This window comes from Eulemur rufifrons, chromosome 16 (assembly GCF_041146395.1).
Source record: "Eulemur rufifrons isolate Redbay chromosome 16, OSU_ERuf_1, whole genome shotgun sequence".
NCBI lineage: Eukaryota > Metazoa > Chordata > Mammalia > Primates > Lemuridae > Eulemur > Eulemur rufifrons.
In genome coordinates, this window is record NC_090998.1 from 44,989,860 (window position 1) to 45,009,448 (window position 19,589).

A 19,589-nucleotide genomic window follows, 5' to 3' on the forward strand; every position below is an offset into this window, starting at 1 on the left:
GGAAAAAAACTAGAAAATACTGGGACCTTGGGGAAGCAAGTCATACACATACAAAAACACTGTAGGAGACAGCCAGAAGGTGAGAAGCACAGAGTTTATCCACTTACAGGTTTGAATTAAAATAAGAAGAGAAAAGCACATACACACACTATGCTTCAGCAGGAAGTCAGGTAAGCTGATATGAATGAGACTTAATGGGGTAGATGGTGGTAGAACAAGAAAGTCAGGACTACAGAGAAACTGAGTGAGGAACTAAGATGAAGGACTGGAATGACTTGCATGTGGGTTACATTTAGACACAAAGCAGAATTTCCTAGATCTTCACTGTTCTATATTTTAGCTTTGTTTCATAATATTTAAGATAGGGCAGTACTGGGCCATTTTGTGGTCTTTCCACTCTAGTTTCCAATTCCTGGAGTATTAGTGCTTGAGACTTGCTTCTTATACCTAGGGAAGAGATACATCTAAGCCCAAACTGGGACTAAATGAGCAGGGGAATGAGGGACTCTGGCAGGTGAACCTAGAACTTAAATTGCAGCAGAAAAGAATGTAGACATACGGGATTCCTGACTACCAGAGAATACTTCAGGATAAAATATGTGGTTCTACACATGAAGAGCTGTATTAATGGGAGGAAAGAATAAGTGAAGATCTCAGCATGGCTCTAGTCAGAGTATTAAGGTGAACTTTAAACCTAGAACACTGAGTTTCCAGTTTAGAATAGGACTTGATTCTTAGGTCGATGACTTCCATGGTCTCCACAGAAACAAAACTTCACTCAAACCCTAGTTGGTATCAACATCTACCAGTCCAGCAACAGAAGGAAAAAGATTTGCCCATCTATGGTATTGGAAACATAGACAACATTCAGGTCTTTGTGAATTGTGGCATATATATGGCAGGGGTCTTGAGTGTCATTTCTTTTCCCCACAAATCCCAACACATAAATATATGTTTATGGGTCAACACAGTAAGTCAGATGATGGTGGGAGCTTTGATCTTTTCAAGTTCCACATATGGATATGGAGAAAAAAATTACCTTGCTAATTACACAGGATTTAGAAGGAGATGAGGTACAGAAGAAACGTGGTATGGGATAAAATCCTATTGACAATTCTCAGGACAAAGAGGAAGAAATATAAAGCAAAAAACTCCCAGGCTGATTGTGCTAAGAGTACTTTGGCCAAACCTTTGCCCTGATTCTTCTCTCCCTACAACTAACACATGAGAAATGGGAGAGGGAATAGCATGTCTCCAAAAACTAATCCTTCCTGCCACCCACAGGATAAGAGACATGACTGTACTCCAGAGCTTACTTGAATCAGAATGGAGGGGGCTCTGACACTAAGTGGTGACTCACCTGTGAGATCATGTGATTATTCAAGGGTGGCTGTTGCTGAGGCGTGGGTGGGAGAGCAGGAAGTTGCTGCTGCTGCTGCTGTTGCTGCTGGGCAGTACAAGGGAGAAGGCCCCGGACAGACTGGGATGAGGTGACCTGGTTGCACACTTCTGGGGCACCTAGTGCCATACCTAAGGCAAAGAGGAGACCCACCAAAAGTTGTAAGCACAAGCCATGAACATGCTACCCCTGGAGGGTGTAGTTACAGCTTTCTACTTTTTCCTTGCCCTTAGTCTTCACTCCCCCACTGCCTTTTGAAGACCCACACATAAGCACAGATATATTTCAGCTGCCTTGCTGATGGGAGTCCTCATCTTAGCAGATTTCTACTCCCCAAGGACAGGAACCACCTTGACTGTCAACGTCTGGCTTTGGAATTGGACAAAATGTGAGGCTGCTGAGGCACCTCCCCTGAAGTGCCTAGAATCTGTCCATCAAGTTTAGACAGCTGAAAACATGAATGCTTACTTCCTGGGAAGGTACAGACTCCCGATTCCTTAAGGGACCTGGCTTCTCTTTGCTTTCTTCTCAACTCGTAGCATCTCTTATATAAGTTGCTGAGAAGACAACCTTGCCTCTTTAAGTACATGCTTGAGCGCATACATACACATAACCATTACTCAACTATTTTTCCCATTTCCAGGCTCTCCAAGGCATGAACACATTCACACGATATACTCTCACTGAGTATCTACTATATGCCAGGCACTGTGTAATGAACTAATGACATAAAGGTGAACAAAACATAGTCCTTGCCCCTAAGCAGCACAGGATCTTCTGATGGGAGACGAACATCCAGCTACCTACTACAATCTGATAAGGATAAGGGATACATCAGTGATATCAACAAAGTTGTTTGAAAGCAAAGATGAGGAAGCAATAGCTCTCAAGGAAGGATTTAAAAAGGAGGTGGCCAGAGGGCTGGGTTTGAAGGATGAACAGAGCTTGTCAGACCGAGAAGGGACAAAGCTAATGCCGTATTCAAAAAATGGTTGGAGGGCTGGAGGAGGATAGATATCTGGAAATGAGATTGCAATGGCAAACCAGAGTCAGGAAGTTATGCTATATGAAGTAGTTTGGACTTTATTGTGCAGGTGATACAGAAATGAAGGACTGATGTGTTTTAGATCTATTTTAAATTAGTAAATTGGCTCTAAAAAGGGCTGAGAACAGAACAGGGAGATCAGCTTGGGAACTAGTGTCATAATTAAAGAAAAGAAAATAAAGGTCTGAATAAAGGCTGAAACAGTTGGATTAGAAAGGAGGTAACAGAAAAGGGCAGTATAAACCTAAAGGTCAGAAGCAAAATCTTCAACACTGCTGATGTCTCCTGGGGATAAGACCTACAGAACTTCTGGGATGAGATTCAAACAATTCTTCAGAGAGAAGAGGATGGTGAAATAGAGGTCTACAAGGTATAGAGAGCTAAATACTCCCCTGTTAAGAGTGCAGAAGGGGCCGGGCGCGGTGGCTCACGCCTGTAATCCTAGCACTCTGGGAGGCCGAGGCGGGTGGATTGCTCAAGGTCAGGAGTTCGAGACCAGCCTGAGCGAGACCCCGTCTCTACTAAAAATAGAAAGACATTATATGGACAACTAAAAATCTATATAGAAAAAATTAGCCGGGCATAGTGGCACATGCCTGTAGTCCCAGCTACTCGGGAGGCTGAGGCAGTAGGATCGCTTAAGCCGAGGAGTCTGAGGTTGCTGTGAGCTAAGCTGACGCCACGGCACTCACTCTAGCCTGGGCAACAAAGTGAGACTCTGTCTCAACAAAAAAAAAAAAAAAAAGAGTGCAGAAGGAATAGATGGAGAGGGTTGTGCAGCAGATCAGGCGAGCTCAAGGGTGGTTAGAGGGCTTTCGTGAGTGTCTGCTCCTTTCAGTCATTGAACTCCAGAGAAGCAGCCAGAGCAACATCCCTCTAAGTTCTAGCCCACTGGCTGCTACCAACTAATAACAAGCTAAACAGCTAAACTCTGTGGGAACCCTCTACTCTACAAAGCCAAAGCCTCTTTATAATCTTCAGGGACACAGAATGAAAACAGCTATCATTTTCATCTTAGCGTATAACCTGAACCTGGGCTGATACGGATTCCCACCTTAGTCAAAAGTCAGATAAAATAATCTAATCCTAGCAAGGTTTTTTTTTGTTTGTTTGTTTTTAAATCAGGGCAGAAGGTTTGAAAAAAATTGGGAGAGAGGACTAGATACAAGAAAGGACAATGGATCTGGATCTAAAAAATCAAATCCCCCTCCAGCTGTGTTAGGTTTCCGGGAAACTATATTGGGACAAGTGTTTTATTAAAAGTAAATATCAGTGATATGATAGTTGATTACACAAGCAAGAAGACAAACAAAAAAGGATGGAGATGACGTGGAAGGAAAGAAGCTGTGTACCTGGCCTGGAGATCCTTCCTGCACTGCCACCTTTACTGCTGCCAATGCTGTCACCTCGGGTGAGGATAGAGATTCCACTGAAGCTGCTGGCTTTGGTGACAGGGGGTCGCATGCTCCGGACAGAGCCATCAGAATCTGTGCTGCTCCAAGGCCGTGGCTCCAGGGATTTGAGTTCGCTGTCTGTGCTGCTCTGGCGGCTGCTAGAGGTGCGGCTCAGCCCTTCACGGTTCCCCCTGCAGAGACCACAGTGGTCAGAGCACCCCCCACCCACCACTTTAGCAGAAGGGCTAGCAGAGAGTTCATTTCTATTCTCTCAATAACAAAGAAAGGGTGAGGATTAGGGGGAGGACGGACACTGACTTCTTGTTAGTTGGTTGGCCAACTAAGACTTGATGGGAGCAGACAGAACAAGATTTAGTACAGTAACAAAGAACACAAAGGCAAATCTGGAAGACAGTGAAAATTGGCAATTAATTCAATACATCAGACCAGAGGTGTATGGGAAACCACATACATGATGCTGAGATTGGCTGTGGTCTCTTCCCCACCCCCTGAGGGGAATCCCACACATGCAGGAAATAGTGGGGAGCAGAGGGATACCAGTTCCTTCTGGGAGTTCTTAAAGCAGAAGGACTCCTAGAAGTTACTATTGCCAGAAGGCAGGAGTAGCCAATGACATGGGTAAATTCCACAACAGGTCTTCCACATAACATGTGTCAAGCCACCAAAGGTGCTGCCTATGTCCATCTATCCAGGGGTTGGAAGAATATAGTGGACTAAAGGGGCACTCTGGAAAACAGTCTGAAAGTCTGGAGTTGACCCAACCTGTTTTGTGGAAGTTCCATGTTAGTGTCGGGAACAATTGGTTCCAGGGTCTCTAAGGGCTGAAGTCCTCAGCAAGATCAAGCAAATATGCCCTTGTGACTCAGAATGGCAAGGGACAGGGGGGCTGACTGGGTCTAGTTGCCTCCATCTTCATAATCCTATTGCCCTAGGCAAAGCTATTAATAAAAGGGGTTCTTCCTCTCTTATTTTGCTCTGGAAACATCAGGGTTATCCTGATGTTACAATCACTGTCTGTGATTATAAACAGCTGTATACCTCAAGATAGTGAGGTTGGCCTAAAAACCTTGTCTTGTTGAGCTCTTACTGCTTCTTAATCAATAAGCAACCAAGAGCCAGCAACTTTAACACCCCCGCCCCCAACAACTAATGACCTAAGGAAACCAAATGACAACAATTACAAAGATTTTGGTATGTATACTGAGAACAATTAAACAAAAATCATTGTAGTTTGGGCTCCCTCCTTTTCACCACCATCCTGCCAAAAGCAAATAGAAAACCCCATCCCAATCTCCTTAGCTGTAAAGGCACTAGGCTCAGAGTTATTCTAATAAAGAAAGATGTTTCTCTTAAGCAGATTAATATTAAAGAAAGCACCTTTATTTATTACCTACTCCAAAGGCAATGTAGGGCAAATGAGCAAAATACATGCTAGGGTCACTTTTTTAGTTTTTAGCCAAGCCAACCACAGTGAGCTAAGAACACACTGGCACAGCTGGTTAGGAACATGCTAATTCTTCTCTGCAACCCTAAGTAGGTGTGTGCGTGTGTGTATACATATACATGTGCATACACACACATACACACATAAAAAACATTAATGCTTCTCTGTACATAGTTAGAATACAGTAGAAAATATTCCTGTTTCCCCAAAATTTTACCCCTTTCTCTTAGAATGTCAAAGTAGAATGGGAAACAAGAAAGAAGTATACATTAGGTATTTACTAGGAACAGAATCAGACCTGAAGTAAAAGCCAACAGCTCTGTCTCAATGGACAAAGGCAAGCATACTGTAAGGGCTCAATACCAATGCATGTGTTTCTGGGATAAGGGGATACAAAAGTGGCAATGGATGAGGCTGCTCATTAGACACTAGAGCTTGAATTTTGCAAGACAAGTCCTCATAGCCTTTTCCACCTAAATCAAACACTTTGCTATCTATTAGAGCAATCCTGCCATTTACTTTCTCTTGCTACCAGAGGTAGACAGGGAACAGGCAACTTTAAACTAAATACCTTGGGAAGCTAGGGTCAAAATGGCAGCATTTCTGTACTCATCTAGTTCCCCCAAGACAGTGATGACCAAATGCTCAAAATGTGAACTGTTTGATGATCTTCGGACTAACCTGGGTTAGGACACTAACCCAGAGTTAGAGAAACTAAGTTAAATCTTGGCAGGAAAGAGATCAGTTTTTCCTCTCTACAAATAAACCAAATCAATCTCTAGTCATGTCTCTATACTTCATTAAAAAGAAGGCAATTAGGGAAAGCTATTCAGATTCAATTCTAAGCACTGAACTGGGTTGTGTGTGCTGGAGAGATGGGGGTAAAGGACAAAGAGCATTCACACTTCACTTTGTTCTCCTGTAAAATCAGAGCTGATTTAGCTTCTACAAGTACATTTAGTACTGAGTCTGGGGAGTAGGTAGAGAGGCCTGTGGAAGAGGTGGCAATAAATAACAGTAAGCCTCACTGTGGCTTATTTATCAATGGAGTAAAATTTTCCAAAGAGCTGGGAAATTGCCATAATTATTGCCAATGTGGATGACGGAATTTGATATACAGGTATTTGTTTCACAAACATAAACTGGGGCAGAAAGGTTACAAAGCAGTAAGCCTAAGCAACATAGCGAGACCTTGTCTCTATAAACAATAGAAAAATTAGCCAGGCATGGGGGTGCACGCCTGTAGTCCTAGCTACTGAGGAGGCTGAGGCAGGAGGATCGCTTGAGCCCAGCTGCTTGAGGTTGCAGTGAGCTATGATGACGCCACTGCCCTCTAGCCCAGGCAACACAGTGAGACCCTGTCTCAAAAAAAAAAAAAAAAAGAAAAAAAAAAAAAGATCAGCTTCTGATCATTACAGCTATGGACTAGTATCCAAACAGGGGAAAAGTTATCCCCTTAGGAGCCCATGAGGCTGCATTTTGGATGACCTAGATCTGTAATCAAAGCTCAGTTTGAAAAGTAGCACCTTAAAAGGAGGTCTGGAGAGGAGAGGGCTGCACCTGTTTGCTAGATCCTTCAAGCTATTATCTGCACAGTTTGATGCTCCACAGCACTAATAAGGGCATCATTCTTAGCAGTGAATCTGGATTAGGACTCTGAATAGAACACAACTCAGAGAGGATGGGGTGACATTTGTAGAGAGCTGGTATGGTGTAGTGAAAAGAACATGGACAAACAATTAGCTCCAGTTTTGCCATTAATAGTCATGTAAATGGGCTAGCCATGTAATCTCTGTTTTTGTTTGCTTAGATATAAACTAGCTGATCAAATCAGGATGTTGAGAGAACTGAATCAGATAAAGTATCCTCTGGCAACTGTAAGGCACCGTACATTAATTCACACACAGGAGTTAGCTCAAAACTCCTTTTATTATAGGTATTCCGAGATGATCTATGATCCTGAAGTGTAGATCCTGGAGCAGGAATTTTATTTTATTTTATTTTTTTTTTAACGTGGTGGGATTCTATCTATCTCTACCACCACCACCAATGCAAGGCCCTCTCTGCCTGGGGTTTTCAGATGGACCTAAGGGCAAAATAGCTTAGGAAAGAGATGGAACATCCTCCACATCAAGAACAGGAAATCTCGCTATCCCAATTTCCACATAGTTTGACTAGCTTTAGAAAGGACAATAGGGAAGGGACAACTAAAGTAGAAATAAGATCTCCAATCTGAGTTAGTCAGATCGTCCCTTTCAAGTATAGTATTCAAAAAGAGAGAAACATTTTGGAAAGGGCTAGACCTAAATCCTAGTGTTAAATACTTAGATTCTCTGTATTCTGTAGTTTTTCTATTGGCAAAATGGGAAGAATACACTTAAAGTGAGTTGGTACCAGGACAGGGCCCTGAAGTAGTGCTTCTCTCATCACTGTCTTGTATTATCTTCTGGGGTGGGACTGAGAGACTGAAATGAAAGCTTCTTATAATTGCTTTGTGGGGAAATGGAGACTATTAGGCATTGGGGATATTAATACAGCAGCTTTCATCAGCATTAAGGGTAAGTAATGGGCCAGGTGGGGTGGCTCACGCCTGGAATCCTAGCACTGCTTGAGCTCAGGAGTTCAAGACCAGTCTAAGCAAGAGTGAGACGCCGTCTCTACAAAAAATAGAAAAATTAGCTGGGTGTGGTGGCATGAACCTATAGTCCCAGATACTCAGGAGGCTGTGGCAGGAGGATTACTTGAGCCCAGGGGTTTGAGGTTGCTGTGAGCTACAATGATGCCACCACTGCACTCTAGCTGGGGCAACAGAGCAAGACTCTGTCTCAAAAAAAAAAAAAAAAAAAAAAAAAAAAGAGCAAGTAATGGACAATCATACGAAGGACATGCTTTAAGTCCATTCTAAGGCAGACATGTCCTCTAGGGCTTTTCTGAGGTCATCTTACACATTACATTGTCTCAAAGAGAAAACTACATAGACAGAGGTATTTGTGTATATTGCTATATATGTGTATGTACTATTTTTTCTTAAAGATATGAAACATTCCTAATGCTGAGTCAGGGATAACCTCTCTACATCTTTCCATAGATTTAGCAAAGGTAACCAGAAGACACCCATTCTTTTACCTTACAATAAATATGTCTGAGTCTCAAAAATGCCCAATTTCAGCAAACTTCTGGGAGGGAGCAGTACCTACCCCAGACACACCTATTTAGTCCCCTTCACCACCTATTTAGGACTCAAAATGAAATTGGCAACAATAAAAATAAAGTCATTGAGCAGGAGCCATTTTTTTAATGGGGAAAAATTTCCAATGTTGCAAAAACCACAAATTTAATTATTCCACAAGCAGCCATGCATGGAGCAAACCCACTCCGCTGAAAAGATTACAGCAAAACAAAATAAAATTAAAAATGAAAAGAAGAGATATAGATCACACAGAAGTACCTAAAAATCTGCCTTCTCTTGTGAGAACTAGAAGAAAAGGCTTCTTTGGAGAGTCTGTTGGTTAACATCAAAGAAAAGCATCATTACAGGATTATATTAACCTCACTGACAAAGCTCAATGAGAAGCAGGGAACATGCTAAGTGGTACTAACCTGATGTCATTTAGATATCCGTTCTGGCCAGTCTAGGTGAAGGGGAGAAAACGGAAAATAACTTATAAGAAAACAGCATGGCATAACCGAAAAGGATGTCCATGATGCTATGAATACCCAAGGTCCTCAAACCAAAGCTCACCCCACCAACAAGGAGAGAGGGAGCAGGGACAGGATGACCCACACCCACACACCCAGTCTGACTTCTCACCTTTAATGGGAAAGAGCATTTGGCGTTTTTAGTCTTCCCACAGAGGATTTAAAAAGAGAGGTTGATAAAGGCAGAAGTATGGAAAGGAGGAAGAGGAAAATATTAACCTAATGATTATTTCCTTTTTAGCTCTAAATTTACTGGTCTAGAGGTAGGCTAGAGTAATAGTTGGTGTGCTTGGTCATAAAGAGTGTACTCAAAGGAAGGGAAAAGGGAGACAAGAGAAAGAAACATCGTTTTTTGGAAATCATCCTCAATGGCTATTTCATTTCTATCTTCTACACTGGCCAAAATGAAAGACATTCTGATCTGAGACCCAAGGAGGGTGGGATATTGGGGAAGCAGGTACTTTTCAGAGCCTAGAAAAAATGAGAAAATTAAAAGCCTGAAACATTCCCCTTGGGGATCATTTCCTGACAAAGCCACTGAGCTGAGTGAAGTAAGCATTGTGGTGGACTCTCAAGCCTTAGAAAAAAGTAACAAGAGTGTCCAGCTGCTGAGCAGAACAGGCTCCGTGCAGAGCAGAGCCTATGTTGGGCAGCTTTCTCAATACACAGATCAGGCTTCAGAGAAGGCTGCAGCAGCAGCATTTCCATCCAAACACCCTTCTTGCCACTTCCCTTTCTTTCTGGCCTGCCAGCTGCTCCCACCCTCATTCCCCAGACCTACAACTCCACCCTTAATCAGCTCCCTTTGACTGGCCAGGCTCCTCTCCACATGGAATCTTTGGGGTATGATGGGCTTTGGCTGTCATTCCTTGTCTAGACCTTCTGAGAGTCCCGATGCCTCTACTACTACAAGAATTATGAAGTGCTGAAATGAAAGTGATAAATCCACAAGGATTTAACAAAGAATACATATATTAATAGAGGCTTTAGAGACTAGAAATCAGGAGAAAAAAAGGAGAGAAGAGCTAATTTGCCTTTGTCATGGTTGTAGGTAGATATATTCCAGTGTTGTGAATTAGCTCTAATACCCTATTATAAGTCACCTGTGCTTTCAGAACATCTGTGGCTTTGCTAATGGCTGGCATAAAGGGGCAGTCATTTTCCACATGTAAGTGAAGTGGAGGAACATATCACATAGTTAGCTAGGCTATGATGTCACTAGCACTTCTTAATCTAAAGAGCCCAGAGCAGAGCAAACTATTGAGAGGTGGTATACATTAGAGGTTAAGAGCATGGACTCTGGAGCCAGACTGCCTAAATTCAAATACCTAGCTCTTTTGCTAACTAGTAGTGTGATCTTAAGTGGTTACTTAACCTTTCTGTGCCTCAGTTACTTATTTATAAAATGGGGAAAATAAGGTAACCTACCTCATAGGCCTTGTATGAAGATTAAGTGAGTTAATCTATGTAAAGTGCTAAGAACAATGTCTGAAAGATAGGAAGCGCTATATAAGTGTTTGCTATTATTATCCACCAACCTGCTCTGTCCACAATTTAGGGTCATCACTGGCCACAGTCGTGTACAAATGACATCTCTCCTCTCATTCCACCCAAATGGTTTGTAGGTAAAGGTAGAGAACTTTCTTTGGGCTATGGTTGGATAATTTGGAGGACGGACTTTTCTGACTCAGAATGGAAGTCTATATAACAGAAGGTAAGAATATTCCTTCTCCTTGGACTTTGGGCCAGAAGGCTTGTCGTTTATCAATCCCCAGTGAGGATCTCTGGAAGAACCTGGGTCTCCTGAGACAATGAAGCAAGTACATAGAGGAATTCAGTTTTTAGCTGGAGACAATATTTTTCTGGGTGAGGTGATGATCAAAAGATACATGTTTTTTGTCCGGCTGAGAAAAGGGAGAGTGGGGGAATGGGAGGAGAGTAGTGTCCATTTAAGCATATTGATTATAACTGACCATCTTTTGAGAACGGAGGGAGAGTGGCTTTCCCTTCTTTGCTGCTAGTCTGGTGAGACGGTGCTGCTATCTGGATCCTACATTTTCTGGAGATTTGTTCCTCTCTTGACTATCCACACCCTTTCCTGAATTTCTGCCATCCTTTTCTTCAATCTGGTGGGAAAAGGCAACCAGACACAGAGGTACCAAGTATATTTGATATGGCCCAAAATTATTAAGAATAAAGTTGCCTAAACTGATTCATGTTGGCTGGCGGCCCAAGGAGCCAGTCCTGTTCTAGGCGGCAAGGTAAGAAATATAGGAAGAAAGAGACTTCCTGTTCAAGTAGAGACTGGAGGGAATAGTGGTACCCTCTGTGCATGTAGAATGTGGAGCTCAAAGAGGATGGATGCCTTACCTATGCTCTAACAATAACCAACATATCCTAAAAACAAGGCTGGTCAAACAAGATGAATGTATAGCCTGTGTGAACACTATGCCTTCCACTTAGAAGCAAAGATGCCTAAAATGGACAGTGGGAGTGAAAGAGGGTAAGCGGGAGGAGGGTTTCACAGGCAAGATTCAGGGCCCGTCCACAAGCCCTGCCAAAACCATTTCTATTTTCAGTCTAGTCATATTTACCAAATTCAGCCACTCCAAGTTTTAGTTCTCTTTGTGCACCATATGGCAGAATGTATTAAAAATAATAAAAATGACTATCTGCAGCTTCCCGATAAGCCACTTTTAATTTTAGAGATCAAATCTGGGGCTGGCTGATGTTGGTTAAAAAAACAAACAAACAAACCCAAACACATTTATGGAGGGTTCATTCCATTCACAGTTCCAAAGATTAAGAGCTAAAAGCTATGGGCTGACAACTCTCAGATGCTACACTTACCTCTCGGGCAAATATTCTCTCTCGGACCCTTTGATATTCCTCCTCTCTCTCTTCTATTGACTTGCTCCTCCTTCCATCCTGTAATGGAACTCTGATCTAGATCGATGAGCAGAATTAAGCTAGTTAAGTTCTCCTCGTACTGCAAGCTCACTGCACACCAGCAAGGAAGAGAAACCGGGAAAGTTTATAGTTGCCATCAAAAAAGTGGAAAAAAAAAAGAAATAAAATTCCAGTCCAGGACAGGTTTCACTGGGTACATCTGACCATGCAGTTTGGGAGATGAGGTTTTCTGGATGGTTGGGGACTCCATCTCCCCACCCCCAACCCCCCAAACTATCAAGAACGACAACTATTTATAAGGACTGGGTTGCTTCCCTGTAGTAATCAGGTACCCTCCAGTCAGTAAGGATCAAGAAAAAAGCCCTGGGAAAATAAACAACATTGCTTTAGAGGGAAAGCAAAGGAAAGAAGGAAGCTAGAGGGAGAAGAAACAGGTAATGGAGAGGAGAAGGTTTACAGATCTAGCACCTGACATTATTCCTTCTTTAGTCACTAATGCCATGGCCTGAAGACCCAAGTCGCACATAGCTCAGCAAAGAGGGCCTTGGAAGTGAAATCCCAAGGGTGAAGCTAAACTCAAAGCCTAAGCATTCTTTTTCTCATCTTAATTGGAGAGAGAGGAGGAGAGAAAAAAATTACAGAAATACAGAAGAAACAACAGAGTAACACAAAGAGAAGAAAAAGGAAAGGAGAATAGAATAGGAAGAAAGACGGAAAGAGTGAGGAACAGACAAATAAGGTACAGCGGAGGGAGGGGTGAGACAGAGAGAGAGAAGGGAAAGAAGGGAGTGGAGGATAGAGAACCTTACATTCTCTGGAAGATGTAGTGAGGTGGCTAGAAGGATGGCTGGCCAGATCACCACCTCTGACTGGCCTAACACCTAACTCCCCATCACTGCCTTTCCTCTCTTGGCTTGTGATTGTCAATGCTGCCTGGGGTAGGGTGGAACAGAATATCCTTTTCCATAATGCTCTTGAAGGCAAGGAGCTCAGGGAGAAAACTCATCAAATGAATGTCATCAAGTTATGAAAGATTCTGACCTCCAATACAGAGGCTTTGAAAGCTTCAGATGAAGCAACCAAGGAGACTGCTGCTCTAGGCTGATCTTCACCAATCTTCAGAGGTAGCCATGACTTCAGGATTATCAACTTCAACTAGATTTAGTTCTCACTAGCCTTAAGAACATAAATCTTACTAAATGTTCTTTTATAAATTCCACTCCAAGAAGACATAAGACCTCAAGGAGCTATACTGTCTTCAGCCCCTAGCACTGGGTAAACCAATCGCAGAACAGAAAGAGCATAATGGGCTTTGCCGTCAGGCAGAATCTAAGCTCTGCCACTTCCCAGTAATGTGACTTTAGGCAAGTAATTTAACATCTCTTAGCCTCAGTTTTCTTACATGTAAAGTGGGGATAATAACCCCCATCTACATTGGATTGTGAAGAGGATTGAAAGATATAATGCATAGAACATGTTTAGAGCAGGGAAAACACTCAATAAAATAGCAATTACTATTCTTATTATTAATATCACAGACAGACAGTATACAGAGTCTACCCTATTATGGATCAAGTCTGAAGCTGAGAGATGAAAAGTTCACAATAGGGACAGATTCTACTCTGCCCCAATGCGCCTCTAGGCCTGAGTAATTTCTGATCCACAGAAAAATGGTTTTGGGAAAATGGAGAGAAGGGCATCAGGATGGAAAGGCTCTTTCTTGTGTTTAAAATTTTGTCTTTTTGTATGTTTCTTTGTTTTCAGTCAGACCCAGCATGTTTGTCCACAATAGATAATAGCACTTTTCTCAAAAGGACTCCCTCAAAAACTCAAGTAGCAAGCAGGAAAGGTCCTGGTCTCAAGACCATACAAAATCCCAGGAAAATCAATTTTGACTTTAGAGGTAAGATATTATTAAAATTATCATTAATTAGCAAGCCTCATATTGGTCCTACACAACCACGCTCTTCAAATCTAATCCCCTTTTGAGGCCAAGCAGAAGCAGGCTGGATCTAAATCCTCTACTTAGCTAGGAAAACTGACCCCCAAATGATCACTTACTATCTGAAGGGTGGGCTAGAGGTCAGGGCAACAGCCAGGCCCGTAAATAAAGGGACAGGACAGGTTGTTTACTTCTTATTCCCATAGCAGTGGATCACAAAGAGGATATTGCCTGAGGTTTCCAGCATCAAAAGTCAAATTAACTCACTCACCTTCGTGGAAAGAGCTGGGAAAAGATTAAGGAGTTTGCAGAAAGGGATCAGAAACACCTTTATAACTGGGTAAATTAGATCACAACTTTGCCAGTTCAGAGCTAGCCCTGAGCTAGGATAAGAGTAGAAGTGGGTTAAAGTAGCTTTTTGTGGTTCCCAAAGAAATCCCTAACTATTAAAGAAAAAAAGAATGAAACCATCAGCTGGATCAAGGCTGAGGCAGGGAGGGACCTTGCTTTACCCAAAATGACGTGGCATTAGAAATCAGCGGCAGACCTAAGGAGTTCCAGGCCAAATGAGATTACCCAGCAAACCTCAGCACCATGTCTCTCTGGGGCTAAGAGGGTGGCATCCAGCTCAGCAAATGAAGTCAGTCCTCAACATTAAGCCAAAGCCAACTCAGTATAGCTCGAGACATTTTTCCAGACTAAGATATTCTGAGTTTTCTCTATCCCACAAAAATTCTTCTCCCTTCCCAGTTTCTCTTACTGCAATCTCTCTCCATAGGCCCACCCCTTTCCATTCTTCACCTGGTTATCATCTCGGTCCATACTGGCATCGTCTCTCTTGAGAATGAATCTCTGTTGAAATTCTGTATTCTTCTCATCCTTTATATGTTCTGAGAACCTCTGTTCAGGGCTGGGATTTAGAGAGAAATGTGGAAGGAAGGGAGGACAAAGACCCTTTTGTTAGGAAGCATGCCTCCTACATATAGCTCTCCTAAATTCTACAACTCAAAGATTCAGGGAATTTCTGGATTCAGGCATCCAAAAAGTCACATGAAGGTTTTAATGAAATCTTCAGGCTCTGTTCTTTATCCATCTGTAACTTCTCTTCCTCCAAAGTTTTACCTGTCCTATCAGTGAAGGTGAAGAGAGGCTAGGACCAGCCTTCACAAAACACCAGTGCCTCTAGAATCTATCTCCAAGGCCTCACAAAGAATAGGAATTGATGATATAACCCCTCCGTTCCCTCCCCTGGAAGAGGCTTCTTGATCCTAGACCTTCCTCTTCCACCCCAGCAGGTTACCCAGGAAAGTCTTCCCAATCCGTAGTTTCCTCCCTTACATTCTTGTGTTACTGGTTTTGTTGATGATGACAGCTTTCCCAGTTTGATCAACATTGTGGTCCATTCCAAAATAGGCAGCTACCCGGTGTAATAGCATCCGGTGATATGAGGTCATCTGAGGGAACTTCTTGAACTGGTTACTGAAGGGAAACCCAGGGGAAAAAAGTGAAATAAGACAAATAACAGCAATAACAGCCAATTGTAATTTTTCTTCCAAGTGTCCAAAGTACTGAATTTCTTAGGAGAAACAGACATATTACAAGGAAGATATTTACTCAATGGGAACCAAAAAGGTTTCTTTCAGCTTCTTTATCTACAGTATTTTGTAGATCACTCTGACCCACTATCCTTATTAAGACTACTTATTAAGTCCTAGGTCCCAAGCACTTGGATGATGGTCAACAAATCATCCAAAAGGGGAAAAATTTAAGAATAGTAAAATCTGGGACAAAGGCTAGCTGCAAAAAAGATATAAATTCTTTTTTAACTCAAGTCTGTGTAATAACTTAAAAATCTCACTTTGTTTTCACACATATACTTTTAATCCATTCTGATTGTTTCTCCCTAATTCCTTTTGTTCCCCAGTAATTACTTCAAAATTCATACTTTAAGAGACAAATAAAAGAGGGATGTCCTAAAATTGTATCTACATTTCTTTCCGGTGCCCCCTCCCCCACCTCTAAATGCGTATTTCATACAAGTAACTTACTTGTTGTCATTAATAAATTCCAGAATCTCCTGTTCTAATTTTAGCAGCATCATTCTGTCCCTGTTTAAAAAAGATTAAAACAAAACAAAACAAAAAGCAGCCCTCCCATAGACATTGGAAACAGATTAAAAACACAGCTTGTACACTACAGAAGTTAAGGGAGGGATATATCCAAATCTCAATAATGGACCATCATGCAGAGGCTGCTAAGCCTCACCAGCCTGTCTCACAGTATTTTAAAAAAGAAAAACAACCCAAGTATAAATTTTGCAGATCCTTCCTAATAATGTACCTTGTGACACCATATCAGAAATCTAATTTTGTTAGTCATATATTCATACAAACACACACTCTAAAATTATAAATCTAATCATTATTCTATATTCCACCTGGTTATTTATATATTTTAAAGCAATTATAATTTAGCTTATGTACAAATCAATTATTTTGTTCTTCTGTGCTTTTTAATCAATATACTCCCAAGTTTTCATATTTCTTTGTTTCTGCATTCTTCTTCCACAGAATTTTTCTCAACTCTTCTGAAAGCAGAAACCTTAATGGAACAGTATTGTGAATCCCTCACAAAATATAAAACTATACTTGAAAAAGACTGGGGAGGGAGGCATCCTGAATTCTATAATGTAAAAAATCTGGGAAGCTGCTTGGCCTCTTGGAATCCTGTGGGCCTCTATCCCCTTTTCCTCTTACACCAATCATGTTATTACCTTGGGTTTTTTTTCAGTGTATTTACAAGAAATTCATGTAGGTCTATTCCAGTAGAGTCCGTATATTCTTGGCTGGAGTCTAGAACCACCACAACAAAAGAAATTTAAAATAAATGAAACTGCCTTGCATGGTATCTAATCCCAAGCAGAAGCCCACAACCTAATCAGGAGAGATGAGAATAGGAAAGTAACATCAAACTTTAGGGGTTTTAGCATAAAACCCAAAATGACCTTGATGTGCTAACCCCCAGTCCCCCATCAAAGTTCCCCACCAAAATAACAGAAGGAAGAATCTGGGCCATAATGTTGCATTAATACTACACTGAAAAGCCACCAATCATCAATAAGTATTTACTGAATGCCCTGAAGAAAACAAAGCAGCTTTTATTCTAGTTAAAGAAAAATTCCAGGTAAGGGCAGACAGGGCTGAATTTTCCAAAATCTCCATAAATATGCCCAAATATTGATTATTTTTAATCAATCAAGGTTGTCTTTTCTTGTCAACTCTTTCTTTTTTTTTTTTTTTAGACAGAGTCTCACTCTGTTGCCCGGGCTAGAGTGCTGTGGAGTCAGCCTAGCTCACAGCAACCTCAAACTCCTGGGCTCAAGCGATCCTCCTGCCTCAGCCTCCCAAGTAGCTGGGACTACAGGCATGTGCTGCTATGCCCGGCTAATTTTTTCTATATATATGTTTAGTTGTCCATATGATTTCTTTTTATTTTTAGTAGAGATGGAGTCTTGCTCTTGCTCAGGCTGGTCTCGAACTCCTGAGCTCAAACAATCCACCCGCCTCGGCCTCCCAGAGTGCTAGGATTACAGGTGTGAGTCACTGCACCTGGCCTCAACTCTCATTTGTATGGATGTCTTTTGGCTACCAACACAAGAATTTAAAGCCAAAGAGAGTCTAATAATTAGAGGCAAATCTGTATTATTTAAAAAAAAAAATCACCTTAGCCACCCCAGAACTAAAATATAAATGGCATGTGGAGAATCTGCTACTAGTGATTATCCATGTCACCATTTATTCCAGAGCAGAAATAGAATTAGAATTGACTACACTGTCCTCCTATGGGTACTCCAATGCAGTTGGAGTAGCTTTCTGTGGCACATGAGCCCCTAAGGCAGGGTCAATTAAAAAAGTATAGAAAATAACCTAGTTAGGCATCTTCCCAAGCAACCAAGTCAGCAGGACACTATGAACTGATGGGCGAGTAAGGCCAGTGGGTGCCAGGCTTCAGCATAGAAGGAAAGGAAACTGTAGAACCAGGCCCTAGGACAGATGAAAGATGTGGAAAGTCCTTACCTCTGGATAGCATCTTCCTTGGGACCTTTTCTTTGTTTTTGTCCTTGTCTTCCTTTTCAGAGACATCTTTTGTGGACTTTTCTTCCTCCTTGTCAGAAGGGCAACTGATGTGCAATTGAATTATATCCTTAAACAAGGGGAAAGAGGATAATCAAAGGGGAAAAAGAATTCTAACTATCTTGCAGCTCCTTGGAATCTCAAAGAAGGTAAATCTGGAGGTGGCAGCTCCCTCTTATAGAAGACTGTATTTTGTTAATTAAGTTGTTTTAGTTTTGTTCTATCAGGAGGGTAGAGGCGAAGATTTCCTGCCAGCAATTACAACCTACTATATGAAGAGCTCAAGTTATACTGGCTGTTTTTGGCATAGGAACTGGATGGAAATAGTTCTAACTATAGGAGGGGAGGAGTGTGGGTGGGAAAACAAGATCCAGCCCTGGGATCTCCTTGTCTGCATCATCCTGAGTGGTCAAGATAAAGACCTACACTTCATGCTCTCACCATGCCCTGCTTTACTGCAACAGCTTTTGTTTTAAAGTGTCTTCTACCCTGATTCTAAGCCTGATATTGGTACTGTGATTGCTATACTACACTTTACCAAACAACTGCCAAGCTCAAAAGCTACTTTACTCCTTCCTGTAAACGACCTACCTGGGCTTCTAGTGGCCCATCAGCAAATGGGGTGGAGGACTCTTCACACACTGCCAGGCTGCGCACCAACTTCAGCTTGGAATTAGACTAAAAAAAAAAAAAAAAAAAACCACAAATACACATATATCTTCTCTTGATGAACATTCAGAAGGCTTTTGGCTGAATGAAGAGCATTCTCTTTGGCTCTGTTAGCTGCTGTTTTCATTAAATAGGGTTTTTTCAAAAACAGGTCCTTCTCACCAGTTTCTGATTCAATTGAAAGAAAATTCTCTTGCTTACAACAGCAAACATGTACAAACAAAATGAATACTTAGACAGAAGGTAGGAAATCATCTCACTTAGTCCTCTTCTCTCTCAGCGAGATTAGAACCCAGTGCTCCAACTTTAGACTCAGAATTTTACTGCGAACACACAGCAGCATATCATAGTAGAAAGACACTGGGTTTGAGAGCCACAAGTCCAAGCTTTAATTTCTGGTTTTGCACTTACAACCTGAGACCCTGAGCAAATTACTTGACCTTTCTGCATCTCTGTTCTTCCTGAATAAAGCTACCATAAAGATACTTAGGCTGCTGTTGTAAGAATCAGATAATATATAGCATGTAAACATACATATCATTAAATAGTGCTTAGGATACAGTAGACAATAAATGCTAAATTACTCTAAACTTGAGGTGGCAAGTGTACGGAAAGAAGTGCCTAAGAAAAGAGTAAAGAGAAAGATAAAAAAAACTTTATAACATTTGGGATTTAATGCAATAAAAAGCTAATCCACCTGCTTTACTTCTGCTAGCTTGTGAATCCCAAAAAGATCTGAAATCCGCTATGCAAATCACTGCTCTCTTAGGGATCCTCAAAGCTAAAAATTCTAGAGTGACTCATTAGAATTAATAATAAAATAAATATTTTCTGAGAGTTCTTATAATAAAACCAAGGTTACAGTAAATACTAAAGCACAAAACATTTATATGTGTTCCAGGTAGTGTGGTATAGCAAAGAGAACTCATAAGT

The 19,589-nt window shown here is 41.5% G+C and overlaps 1 protein-coding gene across 8 annotated transcripts in view; it reads right to left on the reverse strand.

Annotated features, from left to right (window-relative positions):
* R3HDM2 (R3H domain containing 2) overlaps positions 1–19,589 on the reverse strand; it is a 141,998-nt gene that overhangs the window by 19,847 nt on the left and 102,562 nt on the right. For 3 of the 8 annotated variants that reach the window (XM_069489362.1, XM_069489360.1, XM_069489357.1), the window contains 10 exons: positions 18,579–18,665; positions 17,931–18,057; positions 16,628–16,706; positions 15,903–15,962; positions 15,193–15,333; positions 14,656–14,764; positions 11,853–11,948; positions 8,904–8,935; positions 3,797–4,029; positions 1,361–1,530 (listed from right to left, as the gene is read on the reverse strand). In XM_069489362.1, coding sequence (XP_069345463.1) covers positions 1,361–1,530; positions 3,797–4,029; positions 8,904–8,935; positions 11,853–11,948; positions 14,656–14,764; positions 15,193–15,333; positions 15,903–15,962; positions 16,628–16,706; positions 17,931–18,057; positions 18,579–18,665 — 1,134 coding nt within the window. Of the gene's footprint in view, positions 1–1,360; positions 1,531–3,796; positions 4,030–8,751; positions 8,806–8,903; positions 8,936–11,852; positions 11,949–14,655; positions 14,765–15,192; positions 15,334–15,902; positions 15,963–16,627; positions 16,707–17,930; positions 18,058–18,578; positions 18,666–19,589 lie in introns of all 8 variants that reach the window. The other 5 variants (XM_069489359.1, XM_069489358.1, XM_069489365.1 and 2 more) reach the window with 3 other exon arrangements.